Below are 26089 nucleotides of genomic sequence, written 5' to 3'. Positions count from 1 at the left end.
TATGTGAAAGATGAATTAGGAATCGTTTTGTCCACATTCCATTCTCATTTTCAGTTTTAAACTGCAAAATTGTCAAACTGATGAGGGGATTTCAAAGAATAAAATGCATGATTACTGCAGCTTATTGTCTCAGTTACCACATACTTAAAGGACAAGTTCACCTTCATAAACATAAGGATTGAGAGAATGCAACAATGTTAGTAGAACACATCAGTGAAAGTTTGAGGAAAATTGGACAATTGATGCAAAAGTTATGAATTTTAAAAATTTTTGTGTTGGAACCGCTGGATGAGGAGACTACTACAGCTTGTGAGTCATATGCGTACAACAGTATAAAGAAAATATAAAGAAAATTCAACATATTTTCACTTTTTTCACATAACAAAAGAGCACTTGACTTTGCTCTTTCTAAAGGCAGGGGGAATAATATTACCCATAACATTTGTCGGTAACGAGTCGGGGGAATGTGAACTTTTTTCATAAGATGAAATTTTGTGAAATTCTCTTTATATTTTCTTTATATTGTTGTACGCATATGACATCTAAGTTATTCACACACTGCAGTAGTCTTCTCATCCAGCGGTTACTGCACAAAAACTTCAAAAATTCATAACTTTTGAACGGATTGTCCGATTTTCCTCAAACTTTCAATGATGTGTTCTACTAATATTGCTACATTCTCTCAATCCTTATGTTTATGAAGGTGAACTTGTCCTTTAAGTTACAGAGGAAATGGAGCAAAATCAGCTGAGATAAAGGTGCTTAAACGTTGTCAAGTCAAAGCACATTAAAAAATATCACTGAAGGTGATTAATACCCCCGCCCCGTGACGACAGTCTTACCCAAGGAATGATCTTTCCTTGATCTTCTGCCATTTAAATGCCGTTACCATGGCAACGCAGCTTCCGACACGTCCGAAAAATATGTCTTGCACATCTTCCCACCAAGACTATTGTGTGTGCCACATTTCATAAGCTTTTGTCAAAAACTGAGGAAGTAGTTCAATCCACAAGATCTTTCCTTGATCTTCCGCCATTAATATGCCGTTACCATGGCAACGCAGCTTCCAACATGTCCAAAAAATATGTCTTGCACATCTTCCCACCAAGAACAATGTGTGTGCCACATTTCATGAGCTTCAGTCGAATACAGAGGAAGTAGTTCAATCCGCAAGATCTCTCCTTGATCTTCTGCCATTTATATGCCGTTACCATGGCAACGCAGCTTCCGACACGTCCGAAAAATATGTCTTCCACATCTTCCCACCAAGATCAAGGTGTGTGCCACATTTCATAAGCTTTGGTCAAAAAACTGAGGAAGTAGTTAAATCCGCAAGATCTTTCCTTGATCTTCTGCCATTAATATGCCGTTACCATGGCAACGTACTTTCGGGTACTGTCAAAAAATGCGTCTTGCACATCTACAACCAAAGGCACACATCTGTACCAAGTTTCATGGAAATTGGGCAAAAACTGAGGAAGTAGTTTGCAACACAAAATTTTCCATCATTTTGGCTCATAATATGTGAGCTGTTACCATGGCAACATACTTTTTGTCACTGTCAAGAAATGTGTCATGCTGACCTATATCCTAAGACAAACATTCAATATGAATTCCATGAGAATTGGAAGAACACTGATGAAGCAGTTTTGCCATGAAGCATTTTGCCCTATATTTTACCAATAACATGCCGTTACCATGGCAACGCACTTTTTGCCACTGCGGAAATATGTGTCTTGCACATTAACATATTCAGATGAACATCTGTACCTAATTTCATAAAAATTGATCAAAAACTGTGGGAGGAGTTCGCGACGCAAGATTTGTACCCATTTTTGCCCATAATATGCCGTTACCATGGCAACGTACTTTTGGGTACTGTCAAAAAATACGTCTTGCACATCTACAACCCAAGGCACACATCTGTGCCAAGTTTTATGGGAATCGGTTGAAAACTGAGGAAGTAGTTCGCGACGCAAGATTTGCAACGGACCGACCGCCCGACTGACCGCCCGACCGCCCGACCGACCGCCCGACCGTCCGCTGATTCCTATATACCCCCTTCAAACTTCGTTTGGCGGGGGTATAAAAAAATCACCCACCATAGACATAACACGTAAACTTGTCTGATTTTGAGTCTTTACCTTTAATCACAATTTGAAGTATGATGGTAAGTCTTCTCGAACCAAGAGTGTGGAACGTAAGCTTCTACGTGAAAGATGAATCATGACGATCACCCGTGACCGACACATCTTCAAAGGGATCAATTATTAGAAGTGGAAGCCCTCGTGCCAAGCATATTGTCTCAGCAATTCCAAAGCAATGATATCCTTACATTTAGGCATACCATAATTTCCCTCTGAAATCAATGGTAGGTATTATTCATGTACAATTGCTTGCCTTGTCCATAAACTTTGCTTTACAAACTTTTAGTGAAACGTGTCATAACATAATTCTGTAACTCCATTAGCAGGGATTGACTACATAAAGAAAGATATATCAAATTGAACGCTTAGCGCGTATAACTAAGGGGGATATTAGCCTGATGCTCTGTTCTTCACTGCTCAGATACCAACAACACTCATCACCTACGGCTACGTATAGAGAAACAAAAGTTTTTCCTTTTCTTTGGCAGATAGACACACAACCCCTTTAAACCACACTATAATTGACATGGAGGGACATGAAAAAGTTCATTACTACTACTAAACAGTGATGCCTTCTACTCATGTGGCACAAGATACCTCTATAGCAACATAAAACCTGTCTACAACTCCGTTATTGCGTCAAACAATAACATCCTGGAATTTCAAAGAGATGAGCGAGACGCCATACACCTGGCCTAGAGTTAATTCATTCAGTTGCCATTCCTTCTCCAGTTGAGTTATGTAAATTATTTTCCGACCTGTCTTGTGACAGTGTAACAGGAACAAACGTAGAGAAAGGGAAAGAGAAAAGGAAAGGTGGCAAGCGGGGCACTGTACCAAGGGCAATTTAAACAGTACGTATGATAAATGAAGCAAATCCAACCTCCAGCCTCCGACAAAAAAAAAAGGAACTTGAGTGACTGTGTGTCGTGGGGTACTGTATACGCTATAATTTTCGCGTACATAAATTTTCACGAATTGCCGCTGTCACACATTTTCGCGAGTGCTTAAATTCGCGATTGGGGGACCAGAGAAAATATGAAGTGGCAAAGAAAGTGTGAATTTTCAACTTACTAGCAAATAAGAATGATGACTATACACTGCATGAAAAAAACTTACCAAACTCTGCGAACTAGTAAGTTAGAATTCAACATTTTTGAAGTGGTTAAGTCCATCGCGCTAGATTTCTGACGAGTGGTCCCCTTGCGATAATGGATTGGCTCTCTACAGTATTCGTAAGTAGACGTGGACGTGCGTAAGCCAGTATGGTCTGTTCGGTAAGCCGTGACATGGTATACTAGTACTGAAATGTTCGTATCTTCAAGGCAAAGGATTCATTTTGGAAGGTAATATTTTCGCGTGTTGTTAATTTCGCGAATAGCTCCCGACTCGCGAAATTCGCGAAAATAAAACCCACGCGAAATATATAGCGTATACAGTAGTATAATTGATAAGATAATACGATAAATGACATCGATCGGAATAAAGCTGAACTGCCAAAAGAAAAACAAAGAAAGAGAGAGAGAAACAAAATGATAGCGTCCTGCGGGTCTCGAACATCTCGTCCTAAGGTAGTGCATAATGACCATGCAGCGCGCTAAGCGACTATAAAGCCACACGGCTGTCCCGAAGATTGGATGTGAAATTTATATCTTTATACCATTTACAACATGAAAAAGTTCATTACTACTACTAAACAGTGATGCCTTCCACTCATGTGGCACAAGATACCTCCATAGCAACATAAAACCTGTCTACAACTTCGTTATTGGCTCAAACATTAACAACCTGGAATTTCAAAGAGATGAGCGAGACGCCATACACCTGGACTAGAGTTAATCAATTCAGCTCCCATTCCTGCAAGTTATTTAAACGTACATGTTCCTACCTATCCTGTTACAGCATTACAATAACCAATGAAGAGAAAAGGAAAGAGCAAACGAAATGTGGCAAGCGGGACACTGTAACAAGGGGCAATTTACAACATTAAGTGTGACAAAATTAATGAAGCAAACCCAAACTCCAAACTCCAATAGAAAACAAGGGAAATAGAGCAGCCGTGTTCACGGGTTACGTGCACTTGATGAAATAATACGAAAAATGACATCGGAGTAAAGCTGAACTGCCAAAAAAAAAAAGAGAGAAAAAGAAAGAACGGAAAAAAGTCCTGCGGGAGTCGAACTTCTCGCCTTCCGGTAAGGGGTTATGAACACCCAGCGCGCTAAGCGATTATGCCACACGGCTGTCCTGAAGATTGAGTGCGAATCTTAAATCTAAATACTATCGTGAATGTGTTGACTTGTGATGGCGCTATTCAACTTCTCACAAGTGGCAGCGTGGATTCGATCAATATACAGTTGCAAAGAAAAATTGGGAATCGTTCTGTACAGATTGCATTCTCATTTTCAGTTTTAAACTACAAAATTATCAACCTGATGAGGAGATTTGAAACATAAAATGATTACTAAAGCTTATTGTCTCAGCTACAAGATACGTATGTTTCAGAGGAAATGGAGCAAAATCAGATGAGGTAAAGGTGCTTAAACGTTGTCAAGTCAATGCATGGTTTTAAAAAAAATCACCTCCCATAGACATAACACGTAAACTTGTCTGATTTTGAGTCTCTACGTTTAATCACAATTTAAGGTATGATGACGTCATCATATTTCAAAACCATCACATGGACTTGAAAGGTAAATGTTCAAAGTACAACATATCTGAATTTGGGATAATATTGAGCTTAAACAACAGAGATACGAGCAAATGAATGTCAGAAACAGTACCTCAAAAAAATGAATTCCACTTTTTTTATTTAAAATGACGATATGATGACATCATCGCGTTTTCCTGGCAATATTGATACTTGGAATGTTATTTACAATTCATATACTTTTGTAATATGCAATAGAAATATAGGGTCAACGGACGATTTAAAGAGCTATGGCGAAATACACAAAGACATGTTTTTTCACTATATTTGCAGAAAGACGTGCACGCGGAATTTCAACTTTGACGCCAGTGCATTCCTTTGTTATAGGTCGAAATCGATCGGAAATCAATGGATATTGTTACTCAAAGTATCAGGAATCCAAATCAGTCAAAACAAGGAAAAGTAGAAATTACGCGGTGCGTAATATATGTTCCCGCCGGAAGTAGCATTTAGTAGCAAAATGTACAATATAGGTAAAAAGATCAAGGTCAAAGGTCAAAGAAGTCAAAGGTCAAAATTCTGTGTAGAAGTTTTGAAGCCCTCACCTAGTGCCATCACATAAAGCAAACGGAATCGAAATCGGGTTAGAAATGGCGAAGGAGTAGCATTTTGTAGCCAATGTACAATATAGGTAAAAAATCAAGGTCAAAGGTCAAAGAAGTCAAAGGTCAAAATTCTGTGTAGAAGTTTTGAAGCCCTCACCTAGTGCCATTCACATAAAGCAAACGGAATCGAAATCGGGTTAGAAATGGCGAAGGAGTAGCATTTGGTAGCAAAATGTACAATACAGGTCAAAAATCAAGGTCAGAGGTCAAAGAAGTCAAAGGTCAAAATTCTGTGTAGAAGTTTTGAAGCCCTCACCTAGTGCCATCACTTATAGCAAACGGAACTGAAATCGGGTTACAAATGGAGGAGTGGCATTTTGTAGCAAAATGTACAATATAGGTCAAAAATCAAGGTCAGAGGTCAAAGAAGTCAAAGGTCAAAATTCTATGTAGAAGTTTTGAAGCCCTCACCTAGTGCCATCACATAAAGCAAACGGAATCGAAATTGGGTTAGAAATGGCGAAGGAGTAGCATTTTGTAGCCAATGTCAATATAGGTCAAAAATCAAGGTCAAAGGTCAAAGAAGTCAAAGGTCAAAATTCTGTGTAGAAGTTTTGAAGCCCTCACCTAGTGCCATCACATAAAGCAAACGGAATCAAAATCGAGTTAGAAATGGCGAAGGAGTAGCATTTTGAAGCAAAATGTACAATATAGGTCAAAGGTCAAGGTCAAAGGTCACAACTGAAATTCTGTGTAGAAGTTTCAAAGCTCCCATGTAGTGCTATCATATAAAGCAAACAGAATCAAAATCCGGTTAGAAATGGCGAAGGAGTAGCATTTTGAAGCAAAATGTACAATATAGGTCAAAGGTCAAGGTCAAAACTGAAATTCTGTGTAGAAGTTTCAAAGCTCCCATGTAGTGCTATCATATAAAGCAAACAGAATCAAAATTGGCTCATGAATGACAGAGAAGTAGCAAATTGAACATTTTGATCACACACGGACGCACAGACGGACGGACGGACGGACGGACAGACAGACGGACACACAGACGTACGGAGCCCGTTTCATAGTCCCCTGCTCGAACTCGTTCGGCGGGGACAAAAATTGCATTTTCATGTTGCTTACGGGCTCTGCGCGCGAAATTGCGCGGACGGACGCGCGCGAAATTGCGCGGACGGACGCGCACGCGAGAAAATGTTTGAAACGCTTAAAATTGTCTGAAACTTCGAGATTTCCCATTGGGAAGTCGTTTTGAGCCTTTTAAAATTTTGACGCGCGCTTGCGCGCGTAATGATGACCTGTGTAACTAGCGTTAAAAAGTAAGATAGAGCGTGACCTGAACTTCATGTCCACCGAAAATGATACAGAAATGACATAAGCTAGTTATGAAGTTATGATCGATCATGTGACAAGGTCCGAAAATCACAAAATGGCGCCTAGATGACGTCATAGATATGTTACTGTCATGAAAACCTTATTGTGGCTAGATTTTGTCATGAGACATGTTGACTGAAAATGTCATGTTATTTCGTAATGTCATTCTTGAGATATTGACGACACAAAATTGTCCAGAAAGAAAGAAGAATAAAAAAAAATAAAGAGAGATTTTGACAATCACAATAGGTGATACGCTGATAGCGTATCACCTAATTAATCAGTAAATGAATAAACTCACCAAGATGATTCGAAGGAAAGATTCATGCTGCCTGACATTGATAAGGGCATCCTTCAGAGCCTGAAGAGAAGGTCCTTCAGCAATCTCACCAGCATTCATTCGTTCTATCATTGCTGTACGAGGCAAACAAACAGAAAATGCTACATTACTATTAAGAGTTATGAAACATTCTCCAGGTCAAAAATTTGCTTTTGAGCATTTGCCGGTTATTCCAAAACTCAATGAAAAATATACCAAAAGTATCCAGACACCGGGGTAATAATAGTATGTAGCGCTTTGAGCACTCTATAGAGTGGATTTAGCGCAATGTAAATTCATATCATTATTATTATTATTATTATTATTATTAAAAGTCCAATTAAGTACTACTTCAAAGTAAACCTTAACCCATTTATCTTTGAAGAAAGTTTACTAAGAGTGGCATTTTGGATGATAAGACATATCTTCTTTTTTTTATGTTTGTGATACACTGTCAACAGATGTCCTGGGTTGACAGTTGTTGAGGACAAGTCCCGAGTACACTCAGGGAAGTGTCTATGGAAAATGTGTGTTGCAGCAATATCTGCCCGTCCTCAACCAGTTAAAGAAACAGTTCACACTCTTGATCTTCACATCTTTAAAAAATGTTGCATCGAATAATACTAAAACTGAAAAGAGCTATACATTGCAGCTGAAAAGTTTTCAAATTTGTTGGAGGTTGATTGAATATGATATCATAAATTGAATTTACAAAATTCTTCCTCATATTTGTAAATACTATATTTCAAATTCTCCTTTATATGCGTAAAATCAAAAACTTATACAGGATTCAGACTGACTCACTCCAAAACATTAGTTATGAACATAGTTTACTTCTGAGGTAACATATCACTACCAACTGAGTGACATAAACTCACTATTCAGATTTTAGTGTGATATATGACTAACCCAGGATATTTCATAGCCCTGGATTATGGTAGATATATCTCCATGTCAATATACAACAGCCTCTGACTATCAATAGTAATTCGAAGTACATTTCTTTTATTCTTTTCTTGCTTGGCAATCACAAAATTTTTAATAGAAATTAGCTGATTGTGAAACTTTTAGTATGTCAGCAGGAGCTCTGTTCACATTGTTTTGATTCCCATGTATGTATAGCACATATCTTTGTCTTACACAAGGAATTCATGTTTGTTAGTGTATTTGTCTCTATGTTGTGCTATTGCTTTATGATTACTGCCTGAAAATAAAAAGCATTCTGCTTTACTTTCTTCCCCGAACTTCCTCCTTTTTTCTGCTTTCCTTCTAACAGTGTTTTTGGAGTAATGCATGCATTTTTCTTAAAAATTTATTCCTACAAATTTGTACCCAGCTCAAAATACTTCAGTGTACACTGTATTCCGCTACACAAAAGGAATTTTAATCACATATCTCATGAAAATGTAGTAAATTATTTGAGTGATTATCAAACATTAGAAGAATTCAATGACAGATTAAATTCATTTATAATTAGAGTAATTACAATTCAGATATGTCTTACACTGCAAATGAAAATTGTTCGAGTCATTTTAGTTTATTTCACACGAGTGTGAGAAGTCTCAATAAGAACTTGGACTCTGTAGAGCAATTGCAGTCATTGGAAAATTATCCCTTTTGAATCATAAGAAGCACAGAAACCTGGCATAATGCAAATTCAACACATGTATTTAGAATACAAAATTAGCAGTGTCTATGTTTGGATTGCCTACATGGGAAGGAGGGTTTACATTCAATCTCTGTTTAAGTTTGAATTAAGAACAAATTTACAGATTGAGAGTAATACTGTGAAATAACCCAAAAGTAAAAAACAAAACAAAACAAAACAAAACAAATATATAGTCCTAGGTATAGTTTATAGACCACCTGATAATTCCACAGATCATTTCTTCTTCTTCTTATTATTATTATTAGAATGGCTTATTGTGTAAAATTTGCAATATCGTAGCCCGAAGGCTAAAATGCATTGCAATGACAATTAGATACATTGAACTGTCGTACATTACATCCACATTAAAAAACAATTAGACATAAAACATATTACACAAAACAATTGCCAGATATGACTACACAAAAAACCAAACACATATATGTGTGTGTATACATAAAATCTATCCATTTGATATCACAAATATATAAAATTATATGAACATATTTCAAACAATAATTCTTAACCAAAAATATGGGTAGCTGTATACTACAAAAAAACAAAAAACAAAAACAACAAGGAAAAGTAGAAATTACGCAGTGCGTAATATATGTGCGTAATATATGTCCCCGTAATATATGTGCGTAATATATGTCCCCGCCGGAAGTAGCACTTTGAAGCAAAATGTGCAATATAGGTAAAAAATCAAGGTCAAAGGTCAGAGAAGTCAAAGGTCAAAATTCTGTGTAAAAGTTTTGAAGCCCTCACCTAGTGCCATCACATAAAGCAAACGGAATCGAAATCGGGTTAGAAATGGCGAAGGAGTAGCATTTTATAGCCAATGTACAATACAGGTCAAAAATCAAGGTCAAAGGTCAAAGAAGGCAAAGGTCAAAATTCTGTGTAAAGTTTTGAAGCCCTCACCTAGTGCCATCACATAAAGCAAACGGAATCGAAATCGGGTTAGAAATGGCGAAGGAGTAGCATTTTGTAGCCAATGTACAATACAGGTCAAAAATCAAAGTCAAAGGTCAAAGAAGGCAAAGGTCAAAATTCTGTGTAGAAGTTTTGAAGCCCTCACCTAGTGCCATCACATAAAGCAAACGGAATCGAAATCGGGTTAGAAATGGCGAAGGAATAGCATTTTGTAGTAAAATGTGCAATATAGGTCAAAAATCAAGGTCAAAGGTCAAAGAAGGCAAAGGTCAAAATTCTGTGTAGAAGTTTTGAAGCCCTCACCTAGTGCCATCACATAAAGCAAACGGAATCGAAATCGGGTTAGAAATGGCGAAGGAGTAGCATTTTGTAGCAAAATGTACAATATAGGTCAAAAATCAAGGTCAAAGGTCAAAGAAGTCAAAGGTCAAAATTCTGTGTAGAAGTTTTGAAGCCCTCACCTAGTGCCATCATATAAAGCAAACGGAATCGAAATCGGGTTAGAAATGGCGAAGGAGTAGCATTTTGTAGCAAAATGTACAATATAGGTCAAAGGTCAAGGTCAAAGGTCACGACTGAAATTCTGTGTAGAAGTTTCAAAGCTCCCATGTAGTGCTATCATATAAAGCAAACAGAATCAAAATTGGCTCATAAATGACAGAGAAGTAGCAAATTGAAGATTTTGATCACACACGGACGCACACACGGACACACGGACGGACGCACGGACGGACACACGGACGGACACACACACGTACGGAGCCCGTTTCATAGTCCCCTGCTCGAACTCGTTCGGCGGGGACAAAAACAAAACACCATCATTTCTTTAATCCAACAACCCATTTCAAAATTATGCAGGCATAATCACACATCATCGTATTCAATATTGTGTTCCTGAGAGAGATTAATAAAAAAACTATTTCTACATATTTACATACTGTATCTGACTGTATGAAAAATACCAAAAAAAAATAATTCATATATCACAACTTGAAAAATATATTCTGAATTGCATGTATATATCATAACATGATCGAAATTGCGAAAAGATCTGAAGCTGACCATGGTCAACCGGGTGATGGCAGCATACTATATAAATTAATTTTAGGGAGTCTCTCGTTACAATATATCTCACCTAGGACATAACATGAAAGAAAAAAAAAATGTTTCCATTGATTATCAACAAAAAAAAGAGAAAAAAAATCACACAACCATTGTGATACAACACAGCTCAGCTTCCGGACTATTAATTCATTGCTTATTGTTCAATAACCTTATCATGAATGGATTGGGGCTATTTCTACATCGCTCTGTTCTGCATCTCAGCTCTGTGAATTCATGATTGTTTCGCAAACTGCGTCCATGACAACTCATTCTCCTGGCTGGGATTAAGTCATGAAGGCGAGAGTCTGTCTTTGCAGTGTTCTGAGCGAATTTCACACATGCGGAGATGCGACGGTCACTTAACTTCACCAGGTTACATCTCACTAGGGTGTCATCATAATCCAAGCATAATGTGGCACGCCCGTTTCTGCACTCTCTCAATGCCATTTATCTGAGAAACTGATAGGCCAGAGAACCACACAACCGCGCAATATTCCACGACAGGGCGAATGAAGGTACAATAGATGACAATCAGGTCAGCGAGGCACATACGAAAACCCTTCAGGACTCGCAGAAAGTGGAGTCTCGTATTGGCTTTCTTCAGCGTGTCATTCACGTGACTAGACCATCTCAGATCCTGTTGTAATGTTACACCGAGAAGTTTGATCTCATTCACTTGGGCTACAACTGAATCTCCGATCACGATATCTGATGGTTGCGGCACATTGCGAGCAAAGCAAATTTGCATTGACGAGTATTTTTCCGGTTAAGTCTCATGAAGTTTTGCTCTGACCAGATGTGCAAACGTGTCACGGCTTCCTGAATGGTGGATACTGCTCCGAGGTTTCTGCACTCCAGAAGGGTGAGGTTGTCCACGTATTTCAAGCAAGGGATCACTTCGTTGCTGCATGCATTATTAATCATCGCCAGAAAGATGATGGGGCCAAGCAAGGTCCCCTGCGGGGCTCCTGAGCGGAGCTCCTGCCAATCTGAATATGTATTCTGATATTTTACACATTGAGTACGATTCGACAAGAAATCACGAATCCAGTCAACCACACACTCACGAACATTCATAAGCAGTAGTTTTTGTAACGCGAGATTGTGATTTATCCGATCGAAGGCCTTGCTATAATCGGTAGAGACTACAGTGGAGATCGACCTCTGTTTGTCAGCATTCATGTGAATCGCGTGAACCAGATTGACCAAGTAGTGGGATGTGGAGACTTTTTTCTGGTTTCCAAATTGCGATTTGTCAATTAGTGGTTGCATATCGCGAAGCGTTTATCCTGCAATGAACTTCTCCGCTACTTTCGCAAAGTGGTCGGTAAGAGACACTGGTCTGAGATTGTCGATAGATGGCGGTGTGGTCTTGGGGATGGGGATGGGCACTACACATGCACGCTTCCATCGTTCTGGGACTTTCGCTTGTTGAAAGGAGGCATTGAATATGTCTGTGAGTGGCAAACTGAGTTCCAATGCGAATTCCCTCACCAAACGGGCGGGGATGCCATCAGGTCCTGGGGCTGTACGGGGTTTGATGCGCTTGAGCTCTCGGTAGACTTCCCATGGTTGTACAAGGGGGCAGGGCTCTCGAGAGGGAAGAAATGCCGGGAGGTGAAGTGTATCAAGCGGTGGGATGTCGGAAGCGACATTGACGAACCATGTGTTAATTTTGTTTGCAGTTGACTTATAATCTGTTAGTTCAATGTTCTCAATACGGATCAAGGGTGACTTCCTTGGCCCAAATGTAAGTTTTCCGATGTGTTGAAACCAGGCTGATGGATTAGAATGTTTGAGATGTTGAACCCTTTTCGAGTAATGATTGGCTTTGGCAGCTGCGATTTCTCGCTGGATTTTGTTCCGAAGGGCGCGCCATTTTTTGTCCTCTTTTCTCACAAAGGCTTTTTGTCTCCTCATTACCATCGATTTGATGGCTGGTGTCATCCATTGTCTATCATTTATGTGTAGCTTTACAACTCGCGTTGGAAAATACGTGTCGATCATCGGAACCAGTTCTGTGTAAAAGATTTCACACTTTTCGTTGGCATCGCTTCTGGAGAAAAGTTCAGACCAGTCATGATCAGCCAGTCTGGCTCCGAACTCCCGGATGTCACTGTCTCTCATTGGGCGGGAATTCTTTGTTCGCGTGACATTTGGGGTGGGGCGTGGTTGATGCTTTGGTGACCATGTAACCACGCTATGGTCACTGGCTCCTAAGGGCGAACACGAGATGGGGACCTCATAATGCTCTTGAAAGTTAGTGATGATTTGGTCCAAGGTACGGCTGCCTCTGGTTGTTACATGTAAAATCTGTGTGAAATCATTGTCCAACAGAAGTGATGATATATCTAGGTCATTTAGATCACCCATAATCGCAAAGCCGACGTTTTGGTGCTTGGTCCGTATTGAATCCATTGTGGAGTGAAGGTGCTCAATGGGTATATCCGCCATGTCGCTCCTTGGTGGGTGATATATTGCGGCCGCCACAATGAACGAGATCGATCGTGGCGCTCTTGTTGGATGGAGCTTAACCCATACGATCTCTAGCTCAGGCGGAACTGTGACATCCAGACGTTGAGGGCGAAGTAGATCTCTAGCATACACAGCAACTCCACCTTCTCTTGTTTTCTGACGTGATTTGTAGAAAACATCAAAGTCAGCGATAGACATCGTCTGAATCGGTTGATCGTGACTAAACCAGGTTTCAGTCAACACGGCGACTCCGACGTTTTGATCAAGAACGACGGCATGGAACTCGTCAAATTTGTTGTTCAAAGATCTGGCGTTAGTAATAAGAAAAGATGGCAGTGCATACGCTGTTCTGTTGGTTTGAATGGGAATTTGAATTAGGTTGCACACGTTGACTTTCGCTTGACCCGATTTTTGGCGTTTGTCGTGAGGATTGCTAAATACCGTGACATGACTAGGGATCTTTCATATTTTGTGTGAAACTGCCTGACATCTACGAGTTCTCCAGAGACCGCATCCCTTGGCAACGCGTATTGTGTCCAGGGGTGACTGAGAGGCACTGGTGTTATGTAATCGGTGGAGTTCTTTGACAGAATATGTGATGCGAGACGCACTCATTGTTAGGGTAATAGAAGGTATGGGGCACTGAACTTGACATCTGGGAGGGGTAGGGGACCTTTTGAGGGTGCACTCACCGGCGATATGCTGAGGACCTTTTGCGGGCTTCCTCTTGGTGGCGATTTCAGCAAACAGAGGGGAAACTCGCCTGCCTAGTTCCTTCTTGGTGGGACTACACGATAGCACGTAGTGTACACAAAACGCGGACGTGAGAACCGACAACACTGACAGTTTCATTTTTATTACATGCTGAGCTGGAACATAACAGTTTCTCAACGAAAAGCTGGTAGAAACACAATATCAACGAACTTACATACGATGGAGCACTGGTGATCCCAAATTAGGAAGAAATCAAGGTGAACTTTAAGAGACAAAATTCTTCTTATGGCAGCTCAGTATTACAGCGCCCTTATGTTCTTAGAAAACATGGGCACATATGTTTAAATCACATTTCTTGCAAAAAAAACCAGACATGTTTATTGAATGGATGACTATAATATCAATTAATTGAAAATGGATAAAAATATCTCAAAGGAAGTTATACACATTCTCAATTCTTTTACCCATCACTTGCACATATCCAAACAAGGCAAGTGCCATAATATGTCTCGCCCATTCGCGTACCGTACAAGAAATTGTACGCGAATGGGATATAACAGATAAAAAAAGGGATATATTTAACAGATAAAGAGAGATATAAAAGGGTAAAGATTTATGGCAAAAAAGAAACATGCCATAAAAACTTAACATTGGGCCCTTAAAGTTAGTTGACCCCTGCCTGTGACCTTTGACCTAGTGGTGACCATCCACTCCCCAAGGAACATCTACCATCCACGTTTAGTCACAAACGGACCTATGGATCAAAAGTTATGACCCAAAGTAGAAACGCGTTGACCCCTGCCTGTGACTTCTGACCTTGTGGTGACCATCCACTCCCCAAGGGACATCTACCATCTAAGTTTGGTCACAAACGGACCTACGGATCAAAAATTATGACCCATAATAGAAACGCGCCATAAAAACTTAACATTGGGCTCTAACAGTTCGTTGACCCATGCTTGTGACCATTGACCTTGTGGTGACCATCCACTCCCCAAGGGACATCTACCATCCAAGTTTAGTCACAAATGGAGTTATTGATCAAAAGTTATGACCCATAATAGAAATGTGCCATAAAACTTAACATTGGGCTCTAAAAGTTCGTTGACCCCTGCTTGTGACCTTTGACCTTGTGGTGATCATCCACTCCCCAAGGGACATCTACCATCCAAGTTTAGTCACAAACGGACCTATGGATCAAAAGTTATGACCCATAATAATAATGCGCCATAAAAACTTAACATTGGGCTCTAAAAGTTTGTTGACCCATGCTTGTGACCATTGACCTTGTGGTGACCATCCACTCCCCAAGGGACATCTACCATCAAAGTTTGGTCACAAATGGAGTTATGGATCACAAGTTATGACCCATAATAGAAACGTGCCAGAAAAACTTAACATTGGGCCCTAAAGTTCATTGACCCCTGCCTGTGAGCTTTGACCTTGAGGTGACCTTCATATATATATGGTAAAATGTGAAACTTTGTATGACTCCTCTTCCCTCGAAGTTTGATTGCAATTGAAGCCCAGAGTAAAGAGTTGTTGAAGTTTTTGTAGCGTTACAGACAGACGACGGACGGACGGACGACGGACAGACAGACGCCGCAGGCAATCCCTTAGTAGTCCAGGCGCAGTGACCCAGAAAAAATGACTTCGTTCAACCCACCCCGCAGAAAAGGTTTGACTGCATGGGGTGGTCGGTTGGACCCTCTGGAACACCCCTAGGTAGTATGTGATATCAAATTGTGGTATCAATGAAATTTTACAGCCCATTTTAGTTGCGACATGACCATATTCTTCGAGGAAGCGTCTGCGCACACTAAGACTACTACAGGTACCACTAGCACTGCTACAGGCGCCAATGCCAGTGGTGTGTGTTATAGTCTTAGAGTAAAAAGACTTTTTCCGCGACAAACATCGGTTTTTGCCTGCAAACTAACTTTTCACGCTAAGCTGGGGTCGGTGTAGTGTAGTTTCCAGACGTTTTTATTTCGTCTTTATTTCTCCGAGTTGAAGCAAGCCAAGTGAGAGTGCATACCCAGCGATTGTGACGCCCGAACCGTTTTTTGTGGCAATCATTGAGCATGCACCCTCACTCGGCTTAGCGCAATACAGCGGGCTTCTGCACAATACACAAGCTGTAACTCAGAGAAATAAAGGCGAAATAAAAGCAGCTAGAAATTAAGACTAGGGTCGGTAATGCTTGTCGCTATTGGGGCACTGAAAATGACAAAATTATCACAGTTTTTGCATTTATTTCACAAAGGATTCATCGAAACGCCTTAAAACTATATATGTGTATGTTGCTAGAGATGTCAGCAATACAATGGGATACATTGTAAGGTATAATATTGTGCATGGTTACCATGCATGGTTACCATGGTAACCGGATGCCTACAGGTGATTGGTAACTCCCAAAAATATCTGGAATTTAGACAGGTTTGTTTCTTTTGCCTTTCATGCACATCACTCATTGAAGATGAGCTCTACACTGTAAAATTAGTCTGGATAAAAAGGGAAAAGACGCCCAAGATTTTTCCCTCATTCTCTCCTCAGCATTAATTCATTACTGCACGTTTTGAATAAAATGTACATATCATGATATTTCATTTGATTCTCTCTCTAAATATATATATATATATATATATATATATATATATATATTTTTACAATAGCTAACGAACACAAAAGTACGCTTAATTCTTTGATGGATAATCCAGCGCACGTGTATATTCCTTCTTTAGAAAGGAATTTATCGGTAATCTTGAATAAACTTCCTTTAAGAACATAAACAATCAATTGCTTTCCTCTGCTCTTTTCCAGGATTGTTTTGAATAACCGTCGCTCTGTAAATACTCGAAAGAGCTACTATAGAATATTGGCTTTGCTTTCTGTATTCATCTTACTTTTAAGGGAAATTTGTGTCCATACATTATTAAAAACTATATACATTTGCCTATGCTTTGAAGTCAAATTTGTGTTGAAAGTACGACGGATGCAACTTTTTCATGCATTTTACTATTCGAAAATGATATTTTTCTTTCAATGGCCGTTTATTATGCCTTTGCTTACAAATTTTGCTGTAACTTGAGAATGCTTCAAAATATTCTTCACATATATGTCGTACACTTTATGCAGAAGGAAGGACATGCTTATTGAGCTTTTTGAAATTATGGGCTTTAGTTTTTGAGTTATTGACAACTAAATTCTGATTGGATAATACTGGTTGCCATGGCAACAGGGAAAACTTTTTTTAAATGAAAATCAATAAAAAAGTGTGTGTGTGTTTTTTTATTGCATCTAGAAGATTAAAAAAAAAACAATGTTTGCAGCAGCAGGAGGCATTTCGGGGGTTACCAGTCACCTTTAGGCATCCGGTTACCATGGTAACCATGCACAATATTATAACTTACAATGAATCCCACTGTATGGATGACATCTCTAGCAACATGTACATATATAGTTTTATGCAGTTTTGATGAATTCTTCATGAAATAAATGCAAAAACTGTGTGAGTTTGTCGTTTTCTGTGCCCCAAATAGCGACAAGCGTTTACCGACCCTAGTCTTAATTTCTAGCCGTTTTTTCGTCTTTATTTCTCTGAGTTGCAGCTTGTGCATTATGCAGAAGCCCGCTGTATATATTGCGCTAAGTGGAGTGAGAGCACACACCCAGTAATTGCGATTCGGTCGTCACAATCACCGGGTGTGCACTCTCACTCGGCTTGCTTGAACTCTTGAAATAAAGATGAAATAAAAACGGCTAGAAACTACACTACACCGAACCCAGCTTGGCGTGAAAAGTTAGTTTGCAGGCAAAACCCTTGTTTATCGAAGAAAAAGTATATGCGCGCTAAGACTACTACACGCAGCACTGGCATTGGCACCTGTAGCAGTGCTAGTGGTGCGTGTAATAGTCTTGGCGTGGGCAGACTCTTTTACGTTTGTTCCAACAAATCATGATGAAAAGTGGCCAGTAAAATTCTACTGACACCACAATTTGGAACCACATACTACCTGGGGATGTTCATAGAGGTCCCATCTACCACCTTGTCTGGTCAAACCTTTTCTGCGGGGTGGGTTGAACGAACTCCTTAATTAAGCCTCTTACAGGAATTAGCGCCTTGACTATAGTCTCCCCGCACCTCCGGTGGGCTCGACAAAAACCTACTCACATTTCAACTACATCACAAACTCTTCTTGACAATATACTCTCAAATATAACCAAATAATGCCTCTTATAATGGAATTTTGTATTATGATATATTATATCATTGTACTAATATTCACAATCACTGATCAGTTGCAGACCATGACCCCTATAACAACACATAAACAAATGTATAGGAACAAAACCTCCAATATTGAACTTTTAATTTGTGAATTGGCAAATGAAGACTGGTAAGAGGTGTTTCATGAGTCCAATAATGATTGGCCTCAAAATATATTGTAGATAGGTGAATTGATTTATATGAGAAAAATGTACCACTAACACTCACAAAAATAAACATGAAAATAGAAATTATGCTCACCTCATTATTATGACTCTCTGAAAAACTTTGCTTTTCACATAAAATTGAATCGATAAAGATTATTATATACCTCATATAGATTCCTCTCATCTGATTGGTTAAAAGTGGAGTCATCAAAATAGCTGTGCCCTATTTTCTATCAAAATGACATCATGATTTACTGTGCCCGGTGCATACAATCAACTGTGCCCTGTAAATAGGTTTGGAGACGGTCGCAACCCCGTACACATAGATCACTCATATGTACGCACCAATGATACAACCGCTGCACTGTCGATCAGCGTTGATTACGAGTGCTGTAAACGTGACTAGAGTCTATATTTTCAGTATCTATATTTCGGTTTATAAAACAAATAATGACAGCTTGATATTTGGGGCACAGTTAAAATTATGTAGGCCCTCGGTGATGTGAAAACCATAACTATGCCCTCAGCTTCGCTTCGGGCATAGTTAGTTATGGTTTTCACATCACCTTGGGCCCATAATTTTAACTGTGCCCCTCATAGCAGTCATTATTTGTATAATAATGACTATGCTCTTTAGAATACCGTAAACAATTTATTGGGTAAAAAATCCTATAATGGTACATGCGATTAAGGGTGCGTTTATAAGATTTTGCGGGCCTAGAATCACTGTTTTGAAACACTGTTTTGAAACATTGTTTCAAATCACACTTTCGTCAGGAGAGCGTTTATATAAGATTTTTTTCTCTGAGCGTGTTGGGGCTCTCGCTCAGACTGTGCCATTGCGCAACTCACTCTACGCAGTTTTTCCTCGGCAAAAGGTCAAGCAGGGTGCGCGCAAGGCATTGTGACGTCATTATAAACAGTGTTTGCGATCGCGGTTGCGTTTATAAGATTTTTGAAACACTGATTCTACAGAAACACTCTTTTGAAACGCACTATTTTGTGCGATTTGAATCAGTGTTTCAAAACACTGTTTCAAATCACGGCGAGCGTTTATAAGAATTTTTTTCGAGCTAGAATCACTGTTTGGCCAGAAACAGTGTTTCAAAACACTGTTTCTGGCCAGAAGAAAAATCTTATAAATGCACCCTTATACATTGATGATGAGTTGGTAAATGATCCAGATCGGAGAATCAAATACATTTCATGTTGAGATTGGTCCTCATCTTACCTCCACCATAGATGCAGGAAATGTCAAGTCTACTCAATATTTACGGACATCTCCTGAAAGTTCCTTCGTTATTTCTCACTCTGATTAGATTGTATCAGATTTTGAAGTCCAGTGTGGTAATCGTAGGAAATTTTTGGATGGTTCAAATATTTTCAACTAACAACACGATCAATCAGCAATTTTGATCATCACATCAAAACATAGCAAAATGCAGTGGATCATATCTAATCATGCTTCTTAATTGTGTTGTTCAGGATCAACCTTTTCACTTCCTTTCCTTGCACATTTGCCCTTATTTAACTCAAAGACTATATACTTTGTTTTTCTCCGAGGCAGGCTCCTTCATCTTTAGATTATCATTTCCAAATGATTTATTGCATTATTGTAAGGGCATGTTATTAGCATTAATAATAAAATTCTTTATTATTTTGTGAAATTAATCTTGTATCATATATTGCTATATTCATATCATATCATTGTCATTATATTGTCAGTGCACAAACAGGTCCCTCTAATCAAAATGGCATAATTTCAACAACAAAAAAATCAAGCAAAAAATATTTGGAAGTGGTATTCCTGCAATGACTGACTATAAACGTCAGCATAAAAATGAGAATGATTTGCTGTATCATGTATGAGTGAGCACACATGAGAGGCAAATGCTTGCTTTTCAAAAGTTACGAGAGTAATTTTTTTGGGGGTATGTGACATTGTTTCTTGTGTATGATTAAGTGCTGTTGTTGTTTAAAAATCACACTTCATTTGACCCCCTCACACATATTCTGACAATTCTCATGTTTTTTTATGGTTCATCGAGCACAATTTTAGAGGAAAATGGCTATGATCAACCCTCATAAAACTGAAAAATCCATGCATTTTATTGAAAGAACTGACATCAGATATTTGTTACCTACATGTTGAGGGAACAGAAGAGGGAGTTGTTCTGTCTTGGTTGAGTGAGCACAATTTATAGATAGAGTGAAAATGCAAAAATGTACTATTAATATTGCATAAGGAGGTGACGAATGAACAATATAACAACAATGACACATTCACCAGAACAGGAATGTTTCTCCGGCGCTACAAAAAAATAATTTTTTGCGACTTTGAAAGTGACCATTGCCAAGAATGTGCCCTGATTTGTACTTAGACTCAAAAGACCACTTTCATCTTCACACAGAAGTTAGTCAATAAGCACAGCAACACCCCTGCCAAATAATTGTGCTTAAAACTTTTCTGTTATTACAGTAACTTTATTTTGATTCATTTTGACTTTTCTGAACTGTGTATCAATCATGTATGAAATGTATGCCTTGTTATTCAAATGCTAGGTAAGATCATGTTTGTGTTAAAATGCAGAAGTTCAACGATAAATCAAGCCAAACCAAACTTCCAATAACCCCCCCCCCCCCCATGAGATAGACATTTTGAAATAAGAAGGCATAATTATGATACGTTATGCAAATATGAAACAAAAAAAACAGTTTCTACAGCAACTAGACTTGAAAATTTGTTACTGACAAATTAGGTGATCTGATATATCCGGTAATAAATGTTTTAAGCCCTGACCCCAATTCACATGACCCTATCCATGACATCTGTGATTGGCCATGTAATTTTTGAGATCTTCATCGAAGAAAAAAGGAATCGAGCCTGCCATCATTGCATACAGAATTTAAAGTTTGAGAGGGCGTGCATACACTAACAAAGATGCAAAATTAATGAAAAAGTTGTTATCTTATGATATGATCCTGTTGACATGGTCAATATGTGTGCAAAATATGGGGGCAATATGCCATTTATTTATCAAGATACAGGATGAGCTATTTTTAACCCTTGACCCTGCTTTACACAGCCAAGATGGCGTCTGAATAGAAAGTTGTTATCATGAATTATTACCTATACGAGGTAGTTTTAGCGAGGCATTTACAGTTGATTTTTGCAGGGTCGTGGAGTTCAGCAGGCGACATTAGAGCATATCACGAGCATCCGGGTTTTTACATATACAGTGGACTTCCGTTATGACGAAATCCTCGGGACCGGCAGTTTTCCTTCGTTATATTGGAATTTTTTTTTAACCGAATAAATAAACAGTAGAAATACATACAGTGGATGACACTGCAGCCCAAATTTATACTTTGTTATAACCAGAATTTTGTTATAACCGCATTCGTTATAACGGGAGTGCACTGTAAAACAGGGAGGTGGGAAGAGGAGTGGAATCTCTCTTTCCACCTCCCTGCTTTACATGTAAACATTCCGATCGACCACGAAGAGAAAACATTCAAGGAAGTTGCTGCGCGTCGATTACACTCACCGCAGAAGAACGCCGATAAATCAGCTCATAACAAGGTCGACCACTTCCAGCAGCACTACGAGTCAAACAATGACTAGTCCATTTGTGCTCAATAACTGCACAGTGACCATCAGTTATTACAAACTCTCCAAATTGAAACAGAAGCAAAAATAAAGTGTAAAAAGCGTTTAGATGTTTGAAGTTCGCCTGTTACAACTACATATGTATCTTTGAAGTTGGAGTTGAATGATATACATTGATGAACAATTTTTCAATTATTCGACATGTTGGCGATGATCTACAGGTAGTCAAATGTGGCTTGATCTATATCATAGTGTATAGCCGTATTCACATATTTTCCTAATTTACCTAGGGGATAGGTAATAATTATGATATAGACTGGCCTTGAGGGAGATACATCGGATAAATATTGCCCGCACTGAAAGAATATTGCCCTCGTCTTCGACTCGGGCAATATTCTTTCAGTTTGGGCAATATTTTCTGGTATCTCCCTCGAGGCCAGTCAATATTATACAAATTATCCATAAAACATGGGCTAAATGTGTGCAAAATATGGGAGTAATAGGGCTTGTTATTACCAAAATATAGGACAAAGACAAGGGTAACATAATCTATATATGTGCAAAATCTGGCCCCTGTAGGGCATATACTTACCAAGATACAAAATAAAGAATTTTTTTTTTTACCACGATTAAAGGGGCTGTACAGTACTGGTTGAGGTGGGGATTCATGTTATTCACATTCCTAAGTGAGATAATGAGAAACCTCTTAGAAATATGAAAGAGCATGTAATTTTAAGAAGGATTCAACATTTATTTGATGAAAATTGGTTTTCAAATGGCTGAGATATCCAAAAAAGTGATAATAATAAAAGACTACAGGCCATAACTTTATTAGGATCTCTTTGTTTCACCTTGTTATTGGATATCTCAGCCATTTCAAAAATAAACTTTTTATACCCCTTAGAATTGCATGCTCTTCGACATCTCATAGAGTGGTTTCTGAATATCTCGTAAAACGTTAAAAGTTAAATCTCACCTCGACCAGAACTGTACACACCCTTTAAAGTATTGTGTATTGTGCAGTGTGTCCTTACATCAAAGGTAGGTTTCAATTTCAACCAAGTTTTTGACGTGATCGAATGAAAACAAAGAGGGGACATTTCAATAGCCAGAAGTGTCAGCTAAAACATATTAAAATCTGGGAGAAATTCAATGAAGGATAAGTGAGCTAGTGTTCAATAAAGACAGAAAATGTCAATTGGCATTTCCCCCCTCCCCCCCCCCAAAAAAAAAAATGGACTGCCATAGAGATAACACATAAAAGGGTCAAATTTGACAAGGTTACTTTCAATATATTTTTTTGAGGTGATGATGTCATTCAATTTAAAATCTGAGGATACGTTCCTGAAATACAATTTAACAGGCTACAACATACTGAAAATCACCCAAAGATTAATGAGATATATTCAAATGAACTCGAAATTTGATGTCATTTTAAAAAAATCACTCTTTTTATTTTATATAGGAATTTGATAATTTGTAATCATTTGCCAGCATCGACCACCCATGAAGTGATATCTACAACTCATCAGTTTTCAGATGGGGGGGGGGGGGGGGGGTCAACATCCATCCTAAGGAGCTAAAGCAGAATCAAAATTAGTCGGTTTTTGTTTGCATATTTGCACTGTATTGCCATTGATGCACGTGCAAAATTTCAACTTTGATGGGCCTGTAAGACGTCATATATTGAGATGGATTGACTTGAAACTTGGTAAAATCATTCCTTTATGTCTTAGACATCTGATCCACGTTAAAAAAAAGATGGGAAAATTCTATTGCATGACATGAGCTGAGCATGCATCTATGTGTGAGGGCACGTATGCTTCTGTCAATTTTTCTATCAAATGCCCCAAATGACTTAAAACATAAGCAAAATAATTTTGAGCTCAATTGGAGCATGTTAGAAATTCAGTGGCCGCGTATGCACATATCTACCATGTACAGATGAATTCCAATAACATGAATTGGATAGACCTTGACTTGAACTATATGACAGGTAAATTCCTTTTAAAAATCTTATCCCTTTCAGGAGATATGATTGACAACATTATTTTAAGTGACATCACACTGATGTCACGGTTGACTGATCACAATGATACATTAGATCTCTTGTCTTTGGGATACACAGATGACACTACTTTGAAGTTGATAGTCCTAGGATGTTTTGAGTTAATCTCTGCACAAGATTTGGCAAGATAGAAATAAAGACGACCAAAGAATTTGTACAGATACAGAAGGTGTTCCAAGAGGATACTTGCAATTTGGTCAACTTCCTTATATCGAGGGTATATTAACCATATCATGTCTGCATTCATAGAGTTATTATCCTCCTTTTAGATTTTTCAGAGGATACTACTACCACTGGAAGTCGTAGCTTTGAACCTGCATGTAGGTGGTCTGTGGACAAAGGGTCACTCTTCTTTGAACCTAGGGCAGCAGAGAAGTTCGGCAGCATCCCAGGCGACTAAGCAGCCCTGTTTAGGGACGGCACTGCTTACCCTAGTATTACGGAGGGGACTAGAAAAGGTGTCCTATACAAAGCCTGCCCTATTTAGCAATTGGTCAGCCTGCCGCAGCTGACAGTGTAACCCACAAAGCGGTCGACATCAACAGAAACAGAAACAAACCAAGAAAATTCTTCTGGGTGCATGAAATATTCGCATCCTTATGGACAGAGAGGGAACCTCCAGGCCCACCAGTAGAACAGCCCTCATAGCAAAAGAACTAGCTCGGTACAAGTTGGACATTGTAGCCCTTTAATAGTGAAACATGATTAGCAAAGGAAGGATCAATCTCTGAGTTCGAAGGAGGATATACTTTCTTTTGGAAAGAAGCTGCAGAAAGTGAGGACAGAATACACGGAGTGGGATTCACCATCAGAAACGGACACCTTCACCAACTACCTGACTTACCCACTGGCATCAGTGAGCGTTTGATGAAGCTCCGCTTCCCACTCTCTCCATCTCGGCATATCACAATCATTAGTGCCTTTGCCGCAACTCTACCAACAGCGAGGATGCAAAAGTAGAATTCTATGAGAACCTCGACTCCATCATTAAGTCCACCCCTGCAAGTGATAAACTTGTATTACTTGGGGATTTCAATGCTAGAGTTGGAAAAGACCATGAAAGCTGGAATGGAGTGATTGGTAACCATGGACTGGGAAAAACGAACAGCAATGGACTGCTTCTCCTCACCATGTGTGCTGAGAACCAACTAACAACCACCAACACACTCTTCAGAATGGCCGACAAATACAAGACAACTTGGATGCATCCTAGGTCTAAGCAATGGCACCTTATTGACTATGTCATTGTCCGAAGGCGTGATATTCAAGATGTCTGGATCACGAGAGCTATGAGGGGAGCCGAATGCTGGACTGACCACCAAATGATCAGAGCTATCCTCAGTCTACACATAGTACCGTTACACCGCAGGAGACCTAAACAGGTTCGTCCATCATACAACATAGGAAAGCTGTGTGTGTCAGCTATGAAAGATCAGTACCTAGCTCACCTGGATGATGTACTGGCTGCCCATGGTCCCCTGACCAGCGATTCTAAAAAAAATGGAACCAGTACAAACTGATGATTACTGGAACGGCTAAGGAGGTTCTTGGATTCAAGAAACGAGCCCATCAAGACTGGTTCGATGAGAATAGTGTTGAGATTGGGAGACCCCTGGAGGAAAAGCGTGCTGCGTACATCAGATGGCAGAGCAACATTAATTCCATGTCCAGGAAAGACCATTTCAAACACCTGCAACGTAAAGCCCAACGAGAGCTTCGCGCCATGCAGGATAGCTGGTGGGACAGAAATGCTGATGAGGTCCAGCACTACACAGAGTCAAACAACCCAAAGGAGTTCTTCAGATTTGTAAAGACTGTGTTTGGCCCACAAAGGCTTAGTACTACTCCACTCCTTGCAGCTGATGGAACCACATTGCTCAAAGACAAAGACAGCAGCAATGATCGTTGGAGGGAATATTTCTCCACTCTCCTGAATAGGCCTTCCAGTGTTGACACCACAGTCCTAGAACACATTGATCAAAGACCCCCAGTGAAAGAC

The 26089-nt window shown here is 39.3% G+C and overlaps 1 protein-coding gene across 1 annotated transcript in view; it reads right to left on the bottom strand.

Annotated features, from left to right (window-relative positions):
- The window catches only part of LOC139711010 (cilia- and flagella-associated protein 206-like), a 205095-nt gene that overhangs the window by 92259 nt on the left and 86747 nt on the right, over positions 1-26089 (bottom strand). Inside the window, exon 7 of the mRNA XM_071622927.1 lies at positions 7081-7193. Coding sequence (XP_071479028.1) covers positions 7081-7193 — 113 coding nt within the window. The remainder of the gene's footprint in view (positions 1-7080; positions 7194-26089) is intronic.

Source organism: Diadema antillarum, unplaced genomic scaffold, assembly GCF_040938485.1.
Source record: "Diadema antillarum isolate AM-2024a unplaced genomic scaffold, OU_Dant_1.0 seq00001602_RagTag, whole genome shotgun sequence".
Taxonomy (NCBI): domain Eukaryota; kingdom Metazoa; phylum Echinodermata; class Echinoidea; order Diadematoida; family Diadematidae; genus Diadema; species Diadema antillarum.
Note: the sequence above shows the minus strand (reverse complement) of the source record. Positions and strands in the feature narration are given on the sequence as shown.